This window comes from Oncorhynchus gorbuscha, linkage group LG08 (assembly GCF_021184085.1).
Source record: "Oncorhynchus gorbuscha isolate QuinsamMale2020 ecotype Even-year linkage group LG08, OgorEven_v1.0, whole genome shotgun sequence".
Taxonomy (NCBI): domain Eukaryota; kingdom Metazoa; phylum Chordata; class Actinopteri; order Salmoniformes; family Salmonidae; genus Oncorhynchus; species Oncorhynchus gorbuscha.
Window position 1 is genome coordinate 13,368,560 of NC_060180.1, and position 14,490 is coordinate 13,383,049.

The 14,490-nt window shown below is 42.8% G+C and overlaps 1 protein-coding gene across 1 annotated transcript in view; it reads right to left on the reverse strand.

Annotated features, from left to right (window-relative positions):
* LOC124041220 (serine protease HTRA1A-like) overlaps nucleotides 1-8,641 on the reverse strand; it is a 36,489-nt gene extending 27,848 nt beyond the window's left edge. Inside the window, exon 1 of the mRNA XM_046358556.1 lies at nucleotides 7,956-8,641. Coding sequence (XP_046214512.1) covers nucleotides 7,956-8,415 — 460 coding nt within the window. The 5' untranslated portion in view covers nucleotides 8,416-8,641. The remainder of the gene's footprint in view (nucleotides 1-7,955) is intronic.
* Between the last annotated feature and the right edge of the window lie 5,849 nt (nucleotides 8,642-14,490).

Sequence of the window (14,490 nt, forward strand, 5' to 3'; positions counted from 1 at the left end):
AGGCATGCTTCACTACAGACTGAGAGAGAGGAGAGAGAGGGGGACCAGGGGAGACGCTCTTAAACAGCTATACAAGCTATACATAGGTTTAGGGTATTCAAGCATCAGGCTTCAGGTCTTATTTTTAATTGAACAATGTCATATTGATGAAATAAATCAAAACTTAAATTCTACAGAGGCAAAGCAAAGCCTATCCTATCAGGGTGTAGATGCAGCCTGTCTATTGCGGCTCCCTGCAAGGTGGTCCTTGTTGTCCTATCAGTTACCTTCTTCTGGCCTGGCTGTCTGGCTGTCTGGCTGTGCTCCTATAGCCTTCAACTTCACCTCCTCAGAGGTGGGGGAACCAGACGAAAGAGTGGAGGAGGATGGGGGTAGTATAGTTATCCTAAATGGTTCTGTAGTGCCACATCTTCTCTCGACTTGTCTCGTTACGTCTATGCAACATATAGCAACGCACAAAACCACTCATAAGCTCATACGGCAGGTAGCTCAGTGGTTAAAAGAATTGGGACTGTAGGCTAACCGTAAGGTCACTGGTTCGACTCCCCGAGCTGACGGGGGAAAAAATCTATCGATGTGCCTTTGAGCAAGGCACTTAACCCTATTTGCTCCTGTATGTCACTCTGGATAAGGGCATCTATTAAATGACTCAAATGTAAAAAATATAATGAAACAATGCGCTTGTCATGCTGTCCATGGGCCAGCTCAGTAACCTCCTGTCAAAGAGACATTCCACCCCTGGCATTCCATCCCTCTATTAGACACACTGTGTCCATCTCCCTATAATTCCCATATGTCTGCTATACAAACTCACTGACCTCTCCAAGAAAAGAACCCTGATTCTTGTATCAAGCACTCCCCAACACACACGGGTCTGCCTGCCTGTCCACACTGTTGCTGCTTTATGAGTTTTTCCATAAGGAAGCTGCTCTTCCTTTCCCCCATCCTACGGGCAGAGGGATTGGGTTGCAGTGTCAGTGGGGTTGTATTCCCTCTGCGGTATTACTGTAGTTCAGGTCCCTTGCTGCAAGGCTGTGGTGCAGCAAATGCATTGGCTCCACTGAATACACACTCACTAAGTCTTTGAAAGTGTCCCCTAAGTCACATGAAACATATTCCCTGAGCTGTGTGAACATACACGGAAAAGCCCAATCCCAATTCAATCCCTAGACTATTGTTTCGTGATAACCCTACTGATGAATTTAAAGTGCCAAGAGAGGAAGGGGAGAGGGAGAGAGAAAGAAAGAAAACCGAGCGCTGAAAGGAAGAGTGGCAAGTGAGAGGCAGAGACGAGAAGGCAGGGAGAAAATACTCCTGTACAGCATACTGTACATGATCCACCAAGCATAATCACAGACAATTTTCAGTCTCTAACTGTACACCAACACAGCTTGCCAATGTAAAGCTAGCAAGCCCCAATCACTCACTAGAGCTATGCATTATGTTGCTGTTCCTTTAGGTGTGTATTGAAATTAAATGCATGAAAAGGTTGTTCTCAACATCCTAAAGTCAACATGTTTATTCTCTTACCTCTTGTAAAATATCAATACATCTCAAACGTGTTTCTGCAGGCCATATATGCCATTCTGTGACTAAATTAGTTCATTAAGAAAGCACATAACGGGCCCACGGTACAGCAAGATTTGACCTGAATCGTGTGCCAGCTCAAACAACTTGCATAATCGACAACTTCAGAAAACAGATTCAAATGACATCATGCACCAGTGTAATTGAATGTGTTTGCTTTAAGAGAGGCCATTGAGGCCAGTGGTCCGGAGCCTCTCTTTACTTTGCCAGGGGCCTTCATGTAGCTTGGCACAGAGCTGCACTCTGTTTTCTTAGGCTGTCTGGAGCTGGAGAGGAGCTGGATCAAATGTTTGCATCCCAAATGTTAGCAAAATCACTGAGGAGACACTCTCTGACATAACTTTGGCATGCCTTGTGTGTCCTTGTGTTGGAAACGGTAAACATGTGGAGATATTAAAAATAGATAGTCTACTGTCATACACATACTGTACATTATGTGCCTGCACACGTACATTAACTGTCTGACAATGAGTCATCTAGAACCCAAAAGGGTTCTTCAGCTGTCTCCATAGGAGAACCCTTTGAATAACCCTTTTGAGTTCCAAGTATAACCTTTTCCACAGAGGGTTCTACCTGAAACCAAAAAGGGTTCTCCTATGGGGAGAACCCTTTTGAACCCTTGTGGTCCAACTAAGAACTAAACACATGGGGCCTGATTCAGACTTCGGAAATGACGCCTTTCCTACACACTCCTTTCCTTGTCACTTCTCAGTAGTTGGAATTCAGACTAACATGAAGATGTGTGAAGGACTTTGCAGACGTGATTCCATTCCGCACGCTGAATAAATGTAATTCAATCGCTGAAAACCCTCCCACTCGCTGGACAAGAGATGTGAATTCAATGTGGTTTTCAGTACATTTATCTTAAGCCTTTAAATACAGTGTACCTTTTCATTAGAATTTTGTCGATAGGTTTAATAGAATATATTGAGAGAACAGGTTCGGAATATTAGCAATCAATGAAAGAAAGCTATCTACAGTATATGCATATGAGTCTTTGTTTCAGCACCAATTGGTAGCTTTAAAAATACTCTGATCTTGTAGATTATTTAGGGTTAGGAAAGTATTTATGAATCATAAAAAAACAGGCTTGGAGAGCCTTTGGCATGAAAGAAAAAAAACGATGTTTTGATCCATTCCGAAAATTGCCACACTCAGTTCTTTAACCCACTGTAATGTTGGAAGATAAGTGTACATAGAATTATAATAGGGAGAATACTGCACAGAGGAAGCAAATTAAGGTAAACTAAACAATGGAATTATATGGAATGATAATGTAGGCCATACCAACTGAAGGGAACTAAAGTACATTGGCAGTTGAATATGTGTTATTATGCCTACTGACAGACAATACTGATAGAGGCTAATATTTAACATGATAGAAATAGGAAATAGAAAAAGTCGGAGTAACTCATAATTAAAAGATTCGAGAGTACCCATCCCTGCAAGTTAAAAGGTTGTACAATTTAAATTCTACATAATGGCACAGCATTTCATAAACTTTACTGTGGGAAAGTTGATATGTGCTTCAGTTTGCTCTCATATTACTTTTTTCACACTAAGATTGAATCATACTACACCGGCTCCGACGGTCGTCGGATGTGGCAGGGCTTGCTAACCATTACAGACTACAAATGGAAGCACAGCTGTGTGCTGCCCAGTGACACGAGCATACCAGACGAGCTAAATCACTTCTATGCTCGCTTCGAGGCAAGCAACACTGAGGCATGCATGAGAGCATCAGCTGTTCTGGACAACTGTGTGATCACACTCTCCGTAGCAGACGTAAGACCTTTAAACAGGTCAACATACAAGGCTGCAGAGCCAGACGGATTACCAGGACGTGTGCTCCGGGCATGTGCTGACCAACTGGCAGGTGTCTTCACTGACATTTTCAACATGTCCCTGATTGAGTCTGTAATACCAACATGTTCCAAGCAGACCACCATAGTCCCTGTGCCCAAGAACACAAAGGCAACCTGCCTAAATGACTACAGATCTGTAGCACTCACATCCGTAGCCATGAAGTGCTTTGAAAGGCTGGTAATGGCTCACATCAACACCATTATCCCAGAAACCGTAGACTCAGTCCAATTTGCATACCGCCCAAACAGATACACAGATGATGCAATCTCGATTGCACTCCACACTGCCTTTTCCCACCTGGACAAAAGGAACACCTATATGAGAATGTTATTCATTGACTACAGCTCAGCGTTCAACACCATAGTACCCTCAAAGCTGATCACTAAGATAAGGAACCTGGGACTAAACACCTCCCTCTGCAACTGGATCCTGGACTTTCTGACGAACAGCCCCCAGGTGGTGAGGGTAGGTAGCAACACATCTGCCACGTTGATCCTCAACACTGGAGCTCCCCAGGAGTACGTGCTCAGTCCCCTCATGTACTCCCTGTTCACCCACAACTGCATGGCCAGGCACGACTCCAACACCATCATTAAGTTTGCAGACAACACAACAGTGGTAGGACTGATCAACGACAACAACGAGACAGCCTATAGGGAGGAGGTCAGAGACCTGGCCGGGTGGTGCCAGAATAACAACCTGTCCCTCAATGTAACCAAGACTAAAGAGATGATTGTGGACTACAGGAAAAGGAGCACCGAGCACGCCCCCATTCTCATCGACGATGCTGTAGTGAAGCAGGTTGAGAGCTTCAAGTTCCTTGGTGTCAACATCAACAACAAACTAGAATCGTCCAAACACACCAAGACAGTCGTGAAGAGGGCACGACAAAGCTTATTCCCCCTCAGGAAACTAAAAAGATTTGGCATGGGTCTTGAGATCCTCAAAAGGTTCAATAGCTGCAACATCGAGAGCAACCTGACCTGTTGCATCACTGCCTGGTACGGCAATTGCTTGGCCTCTGACCGCAAGGTACTTCAGAGGGTAGTGCGTACGGCCCAGTACATCACTGGGGCAAAGCTGCCTGCCTTCCAAGACCTCTACACCAGGCGGTGTCAGAGGAAGGCCCTAAAAATTGTCAAGGACCCCAGCCACCCCAGTCATAGACTGTTCTCTCTACTACCGCATGGCAAGCGGTACCGGAGTGCCCAGTCTAGGACAAAAAGGCTTCTCAACAGTTTTTACCCCCAAGCCATAAGACTCCTGAACAGGTCATCAAATGGTTACCCGGACTATCTTCATTGTGTGCCTCCCCCCCAGCCCCTCTTTCTACACTGCTGCTACTCTCTGTTATATGCATAGTCCCTTATACATTCATGTACATCCTACCTCAATTGGCCTGACCAACCAGTTGTATGTAGCCTTGCTGCTGTTATTTTCAAATGTTTTTTTCCTGTTGTTTTATTTCTTTACTTACCCCCCCACACACACACACACACACACCTTTTTGTTCGCACTATTGGTTAGAGCCTGTACGTAAACATTTCACTGTTGGGTCTAACTACACTTGTCGTATTCGGGGCACGTGACAAATTATTATTATTATTATTATTATTAAATCAACTTTGATTTGATTTGACTCCAGCAATTCTAATGTCAAATTTATCTGAAACAAGTGTCAATCAGATTAGTCATTGACCTAGCTCTTATCAATAGCTCTTATCAAGTTGCATGGAGTATATTATTATTTATATCAGAAAAAAAGAAAGTAGATTTTCCACTTGGAACCGGTAGGTTCACTTATTCATGGTTTCCTCGAGTGTGAAGGTGGTGGAATTAAGTCATGGTCAGAATACAGCATATTTGTAGATACCTCTGCATCACCTTCATTTAGTCTAAACTACATGACCAAAAGTATGTGGACACCTGCTCGTCAAACATCTCATTCCAAAATTATAGGCATTAATATGGAGTTAATATGGAGTCCCCCTTTTGGGAGTCTCCAATCTTTTGGGAAGGCCTTCCACTAGATGTTGGAACGTTGCTGCAGGGACTTGCTTCCATGCAGTCAAAATAACATTAGTGAGGTTAGACATGATTAGGGCTGGCTCGTAGTTGGTGTTCCAATTCATCCCAAAGGTGTTCGATGGGGTTGAGGTCAGGGTTCTGTGCAGGCCAGTCAAGTTCTTCCACACCGATCTCGACAAACCATTTCTGTATGGACCTTGCTTCCTGCACGGGGGCATTGTCATGTTGAAACAGGAAAGGACCTTCCAAAAACTGTTGCCACAAAGTTGGAAGCACAGAATCATCTAGAAGAATGTCATTGTATGATGTAGCATTAAGATTACCCTTCACTGGCACTAAGGAGCCTAGCCCGAACCATGAAAAACAGCCCCAGACCATTATTCCTCCTTCACCAAACTTCACAGTTGGCACTATGCATTGGGGCATGTAACGTTCACCTTGCATCCACCAATCCCAGATTTGTCTGTTGGACTGCCAGATAGTTAAGTGTGATTCATCACTCCAGAAAACACGTTTACACTGCTCTAGATTCCAATGGCGGTGAGCTTTACACCACTCTAGCCGGCACTTGGCATTGCGCATGGTGATCTTAGGCTTGTGTGCGGCTGCTTGTCCAAGGAAACCCATTTCATGAAGGTCCTGACGAACAGTTCTTGAGCTGATGTGGCTTCCAGAGACAGTTTGGAACTCGGTAGTGAGTGTTGCAACCGAGGATAAACATTTTTTTCACACCACATGCTTCAGCACTTTGCTGTCCCGTTCTGTGAGCTTGTGTGGCCTGCCACTTCGCAGCTGAGCCATTGATGCTCCTAGATGTTTCCACTTCACAATAACAGCACTTACAGTTGACCGGGACAGTTCTAGAATGCCAGAAATCTGACGAACTGACATGTTGGAAAGGTGGCATCCTATGATGGTGCAACTGTAACGGCTTTCTTGTGGAGAAGGAGAGTCGGACCAAAATGCAGCGTGATGATGATTCATGATATTTTAATGAAGGAAAAAACTATACATGAAGAAACAACAAAATAATGGAATGATAAAACCGAAACAGCCCTATCTGGTGCAAACACAAAGACAGGAACAATCACCCACAAAACACTCAAAGAATATGGCTGCCTAAATATGGTTCCCAATCAGAGACAACGATAAACACCTGCCTCTGATTGAGAACCACTCCAGACAGCCATAGACTTTGCTAGATACCCCCACTAAGCCACACACCCAATACCTAACAAAACCCCAAGACAAAACACACCACAATAAACCCATGTCACACCCCGGCCTGACCAAATAAATAAAGACAAACGCAATATACTTCGACCAGGGCGTGACAGCAACGTTGAAAATCACGAGCTCTTCAGTAAGGCCATTCTTCTGTCAATGTTTGTCTATGGAGATTGCATGGCGGTGTGCTCGATTTTATACACCTGTCTGCAATGGGTGTGGCTGAAATAGCCAAATCCACTAATTTGAAGGGGTGTCCACATACATTATATATATAAAAGTATCTCTACCCACAATGAATAGCAGGTGAATAGAACAATATAAACGGCATTCCATTCCATTTCGGGTTGGAATCGGGCCCTTGGAGCACATCAAACACACAAACACAGTTAAAGATCACTGGCTCATCTCTCTACCACCTGTAGGTGAGTTGTGAGTGTGAAGGTTGTCTTTGTACCCTCCTCAGAGACACAATGCACATGCAATTAGAAAGTTGAGGGAAATAGAAACCACTTAAAAGGCCGCCACAAATCTATTAATGTTATGATATTTCATAAGGAAAAAAATGTCTGGGATGGATAGATGGTCTGGTTTATGTTGTGTCCCACTGACTCTGATAACAAGTGTCTCCGTTTGCAGGTCACCTGCACTGGCTGAAACTGAGGACTCACAGACTGGAGTCCAAAGAAATAAATAATACATTATCCATGGTGAAGTCAGCAACAATGACCTATTGCATTAATTATGCTACTTTAGATCAATTCATTTGGAGGGTTATTCCCATGTGACTGTACGCATACCAGAGCTAATCCATACCGTTAATAACAAGTTAATAGAATTAGTGATTTAGTTCAAACAAGTAAAACTAAGCAAGGATTACTGCTTTTCATGAGTGAATGAACAAAAACAAAAACCAGCGCATTTCAATGGTAGCCTTTGTTTCACTGTCAAAGGACACTTGATGTTTGTGCCCGTGGGATTCATAACCAGCTGCCACATCTGGATGTTGTTGCCCACCAGACTGTCACACACGGATTCCTTTCTGGTGAGAATTCATGACTCTAAATATCAGCGAGGCTGAATCTTATTTGATATAGATTGAATGGAACAATTATGCGTAATCGAGTTATGCTCACTGATTTAAAGTTAGGAAGCCACCAGTAATAATGATTATGAAACACACACAAACAGCACATTCAAGAAGGTGAAATGAAAATTATATGTATAATATTCTTCAAAGCCTTTACCTTTCCCACAAGCTCCCCGTTGAATGAACATAACAGGTGGCTGCTGAAGTTTCAGTGCCCGGTTGCTGACTCTCTTGAGCTCGCAGATGTTACGGTAAGATACACCGTCGCTACCACATACAGGGTCCGTGGTTTTGCAGGCGCAAACGCCGCTCTTCCCTCTTCTTCTGACAGTGGCAGAGTACCCCACTCCGCCGGACACCGAACACTCCAACCCCTCTCCGCACACCGGGTCTCCAAGCTTTCCATGGCCGCCGCACGCTTCGCCTTCTCCAGAGGCACACACGGGGCAGCAGTTACAGTGGTCCAGTACTTGTCCTGCTAAGCACTCCGCTGGCATACGGGGACACATCGCCTTATGACAACGACTGGGACAGCTGATAACGTACCTATTGGAGATCTGTGCTTCAGCAAGTAGGGATGCCAAGCAAACGGTTACGCACAATATTGACCAAAACATGGTGGTTTACTATGAAACACAGTTTCAAAATATGGGAAAGTAAACAAAAAGTGTCCGGGCTTCTCTAAACTTGCAGTACTTTGGTACATGTGAGCTGAGAAGTGTAGAGCAGAGCAGTTGATGTAAGGGATTAAGAGAAGCTCCACTTCCACTGTGCACCAATAAGCAACTGAGTTTTTTTAGCTGGCACTGCATTTATATAAAAGCCTACTCAATTCCACATGACCCGGCACACTTTCTAGGCAATAACAATACGCATTTCTATGGTTGGTGTGTGTGTGTCACGTGCTAAAGGGAAGCGCTTTGGTATGTATTCATACCTTTTTTCATTAGGCCTATTTGAATTCATTATATTTTTAAAATGGACGAATTTTAGAATATGCTACACATTTGGAATAGGCCTGTCCTGGATCAAAATGTGATTTTATGGGAAGCCATTGCATGTTTTATTAAAAACAATGCAACTGCATTTGCATCTGAGCTGAATAAATCACAATTAAAAAAGATATCTGAATTGAAAAAATGGTTAATGACACAAAAAGCAAACACTTTCTTCAGACCAGGTAGTGACTACTCTTTTCAACCTAGTCTGAGAGCATTTCGTATTATTCTGTACGTAAATCCGAGAACCTTTCCTTAGTATAATATGTGACGTTTCGTATGCTATGCAGTAATTTGACGATGTCCATCGCCCATTTGTATTATATGTTACGAATTAGATTCGAATTTGCAACCTATGGGACATATGGGATTTGACTCCAATTTCAATCAGATTATTAAAACACTATATGCCAATACCTCGCCATAGTAATAACAGGCAATACCTGCTCTGTTCCTTTGAGAATCATTCGAAGTAGCAGGTAACGTGATGTCATCTCACCTTCGCTACTTTAATTGTCGATGGAGCCCCTGACACACGAAAGAAAAATAAACCAATATCTCTTAATTCTAAGGATCACGTCAGTTTATTATACACCGGCAATATCTTACTTTATCTAGACAATGTACTGCAATCCCTCCTTAAAGCTTTAAAAATCATGGACAAATTCTTCATCTCCATCTCAAGTTGTAAAATAAATCAAACCAAATCTGCCCTACTGCCTCTCAAGACCCCGATGAGGACTCCATCTCTACTTATGAAATCCCAATCGTTTCCCATTGTACATATCTGGGAATAGATATACAGTATTTCCTTCCTTCCTAAAATCATTGGCAGAAACTTTAACAGAACACTCAAATCAATTCAATATCCCAGTTGCTTTAACTGGCAGAATATCTATTGTAACAATGAATATACTGCCACAGCTGAATTTCTGTAGCTCAATGCTTCCCTTGTCTCCCCCTTCTGGCTATTGTGATAAAAACCATAGTGCAGTTTCAAAATGTACATGGCAAGGTAAGTGATTCCAGATCAAATTAACAAACTTGCAAAGAGGGAAAGACGTAGGACTATCCATACCAAACTTAAAACTGTATTTCCAGGCACTAGCATTAAGTCCACCCCCTGGCTGAGTATATAGATACATATGGTGTCTCCTATTGCCCTGGAAGAGGTGGTCTTCACTGATATGCCTTAAACAATGTAAACTACGCTTTGGTCCTATTATTGCTCACACAATTTCTATGGCATGCCCATACTCCAAAATGTCACTATAACGCCTTGCGATCTGGGGGGCGACCTTTTGCATCAACCCAATGGTCGAAATGTTGAATCCTTCTCTTGCCAATATCATGGACAGTAATGGTTTGAGAACATTCCAAGATTTGAAAGACACTTACACTTATTTAGAACTTAGGGCAGCTACGCTGGCATATGGAGCACCTTGGGAAATCCAGCGACCGAACCATTCAATGATGGGATTTAGAAATAAATTATCTGGGCTCCCGAAAGGACTGATCTCTATAATACACTGAACAAAAATATAAACACAACATGTAAAGTGTTGGTCCCATGTTTCATGAGCTGAAATAAAAGATCCCAGAAATGTTCCATATGCACAAAAAGCTTTTTTTCTTTTTTTTCTCTCATATTTTGTGTACAAATTTGTTTACATCCCTGTTAGTGAGCATTCATCCTTTACCAAGATAATCTATGTACCTGACAGGTGTGGCATATCAAGAAGCATGATCATTACACAGATGCACCATGTGCTGGAGACAAATAAAGGCCCCTCTAAAATGTTTAGTTTTGTCACACAACACAATGCCACAGATGTCTCAAGTTTTGAAGGAGTGCGCCATTGGCATGCTGACTGCAGGAATGTCCACCAGAGCTGTTGTCAGATAATTGAAAGTTAATTTCTCTACCATAAGCCGCCTCCAATGTCATTTTTTAGAATTTGGCAGTACATCCAGTTGACCTTACAACCACAGACTATGTGTAACCACGCCAGCCCAGGACCTCCACATGTTGCATGTTGTGTTTATACTTTTGGAAAGCTGATATTCTGAGCAAGCTATGAAAAGTACTTGAACAGATTATGGAATAATATGACCTTGGAATCCCATAGTCCGAACCATCAACATAGACATTTAAAGTTTGTTTGCAGACTCTATTTATACGAAGGAAATGTTTTACGGTGAAATTGGCCCCAACTTCCAACTACTCACCGTGTCTCCTAAATCAGGTAGGCACATTCCTCCATATGATGCAGGAGTGCCCTGCAGTTAAATGCTGCTGGTGACAAATTACAAAGTAAATATTCAATGTATTGCATCTATTATGTTACTTAACAATGACATCTTAGCTCTTTAAATATCTCAAACAATCAGAGATGATTACTGATGGCATGCAGCACAGCCACAAAACTGATGTTGGCTCTTAGATGGCAATCACCTCACTCTCTCCCAATGCGCCAGTGAGTACAGGTACTGTTAGAAGTTATAACGTTAGAATTATCGACAGCGAGACTGAATGGTGCTGGTCAAGAAACATTTGAGGCCTGGACGAATATACTTGACTCTGTAAAGAATAATCTCAGCTAAAGCCCAACACCTACATCACATGCAAAAAAAGATACAGTATACACTGAGGGTACAAAACATTATGAACACCTGCTCTTTCCATGGCATAAACTCACCAGGTGAAAGCTCTGATCCCTTATTGATGTCACCTGTTAGACTCTGTATGTATTTCTTACATGTTTAATTGTAAAGTGGCAGCCTACAGGTCCATGTTTTATAAACGTGTCACAAAAAATAACAAATACAAATGTGGTCCTGAAAACATTTGCCTTTATATTATATCTTTAAACATTTAAATGTAGCTGTTCAGAGAATCCATTCACGTATGTGTGTGCCATCGTAACATTGCTCACGGTGAACTAATATGATAATTCCCCAATCAATAGGAAGCTATACATATAGACGGCCTACAGCGGGAGAAATCACAGGAGAGGTCATGAAGCATGTAGAATTCTGGATTCTGGATGTTCAGCTGTTTTTTTTACTGTTCCCTATATGACTTAGTCACCCTTGGCAACTTACTCAACTCATATAATCGGGCTACAAAAATAATAGAGAGGGTGGGTGTGAGGCGTTCTAGGATTGCTGTGGGTTATAAGCCATTTATAAAATAATTAGTTATCTCAATCTTATTTTTTTAAATAAACAATTTGCCCATTCATTAATAATTTCATGTGCGGTTAGAAACGAAACAATTAACAGAAACCAATATTTGATGAATGATGAATCATTACCAATGTTGTAAGCAAAGCTAACATTCAAAGCTTTTTCATTCAACCAACATTGTTCATAAGATCATTAGCAAACTGTTTTTTTTGTGGTATTCTAACAGAAAGCTTAAACTGTTTTCTGAAGTTGTACAAATTAAAGACTAAACAAATTGTTCTCATTAGAAGAAATATTGGCCAATTTCTAGCATGAAAAGCATGTATTCCAATGTTATAGCTCGTGGCTTATATACTGTAGTGTAGCGAACAACAAATCTCTGTCAAGTTGGATGCCTGTGGTGGGCTGTAAAAGATCCAGTAAACAGTGGACCAATGAATCACTGCCATAAACTATGATTGGTTATGGGTCAGGGATATTTTAATGACTATGGTTTAATGAGGTGGTTGGACCAATACTCAGGGCCCAGGCATTGAGATGGAGGTTGCCTAAGGCCCCTTGTGGTGCTATGGGGTTTGTCTAACATGCTCCTCCCATAACCAAAGGGGTACTTAGTGAGGAAAGCACAGGGATGGAGAGGGTCCTGTTTTCATAATGGTTTTCACTTTGTCTTGCATTGAAAGGGTGAGGGTATGTGGAACAATAGTGACACTGGAGTTCATGAAGTTTGGTGTTACAAACACTCTTCCCATTTGAATGTATAGCTTTGGAGGACAATATTATGTTGTGAAAATAACATGGCAACCTTTAAGGTCAACATCAACCCATTAAAACATATTCAGATGAAAACAACCTGCTTTAGGTTACACCCTAATAAGTTAAAGAAGACTAGATTTGTCTTGCTAACTTGGACCCATTGTTGATGTGAGCTGTATGATTCCGAATGAGCACATGCAGAGGTCTCTCTAGGGCCAAACAGCCACTATATTAGTCAAATCAAATTTTATTGGTGAAATGCACATATTTAGCAGATGTTATAAGGGGCATTGATTAAAATATAGTAGAATAGAATAGTGTATACATATGAGATGAGTAAAGCAGTATGTAAACATTATTAAAGTGACTAGTGTTCCATTACTAAAGTGACAGGTGATTCCATGTCTATGTATATAGAGCAGCAGCCTCTAAGGTGCAGGGTTGCGTAACCGGGTGGTAGCCTGCTAGTGATGGCTATTTAACAGTCTTGACGGCATTGAGATAGAAGCTGCTTTTCAGTTTCTCAGGCCCCGCTTTGATGCACTTGTACTGACCTCACCTTCTGGATGATAGCGGGGTGAACAGGCCGTGGCTCGGGTGGTTGATGTCCTTGATAATCTTTTTGCCCTTCCTGTGACATCGGGTGCTGTAGGTGTCCTGGAGGGCAGGCAGTGTACCCACGGTGATGCTTTGGGAAGACCGCACCACCCTCTGGAGAGCCCTGTGTTTGCGAGCAGTGTAGTTGCGGTACCAGGCAGTGATACAGCCCGACAATAAGCTCTCGGTTGTGCATCTGTAAAAGTTTCTGAGGGTCTTAGTGGCCAAGCCACATTTATTCAGCCTCCTGAAGTTGAAGAGGCGCTGTTGCGCCTTCTTCACCACACTGTCTGTGTGGATGGACCATTTCAGATCGTCAGTGATGTGTACGCCGAGGAACTTGAAGCTTTCCACATTCTCTACTGCGGCCGTCGATGTGGATAGGAGCAGTCTCCCTTCCTGAAGTCAACGATCAGCTCCTTCGTTTTGTTTACGAGGTTATTTTCCTGGCACCACTCCTCCAGGGCCATTACCGTGTAGGCTTTCTCCTCATTGTTGGTAATCAGGCATACTACTGTTGTGTCGTCTGCAAACTTGAGTTGGAGGCGTGCATGGCCACGCAGTCATGTGTCAACAGGGAGTACAGGACGGGGCTGAACAAATACCTCTGTGGGGCCTCTGTGTTGAGGATCAGCAAAGTGGAGGTGTTGTTTCCTACCTTCACCACTTGGGGGCGGCCCGTCAGGAAGTCCATGACAGTGTGCAGTGCAATGTCGATTGCATCGTCTGTGGATCTATTGGCGGGGTAAATTTTGAAGTGTGTCTAGGGTGTCAGGTAAGGTAGAGGTGATATGATCCTTAACTAGCCTCTCAAAGCACTTCATGATGCTATGGGGCGATAGTCATTTAGTTCCATTACCTTTGCTTTCTTGGGTACAGGAACAATAGTGGACATCTTGAAGCAAGTGGGGACAGCAGATTGGGATAGGGAGAGATTGAATATGTCCATAAACACTCCAGCCAGCTGGTCTGCGCATGCTCTGAGGACGCGGCTAAAGACGCTGTCTGGGCTGGCAGACATGCGAGGGTTAACACGCTTAAATGTCTTACTCACGTCAGCCACAGAGAACGAGAGCCCACAGTCCTTGGGAGCGGGCCATATCGGTGGCACTGTGTTATCCTCAAAGCGGGCGAAGGCGTTTAGCTTGTCTG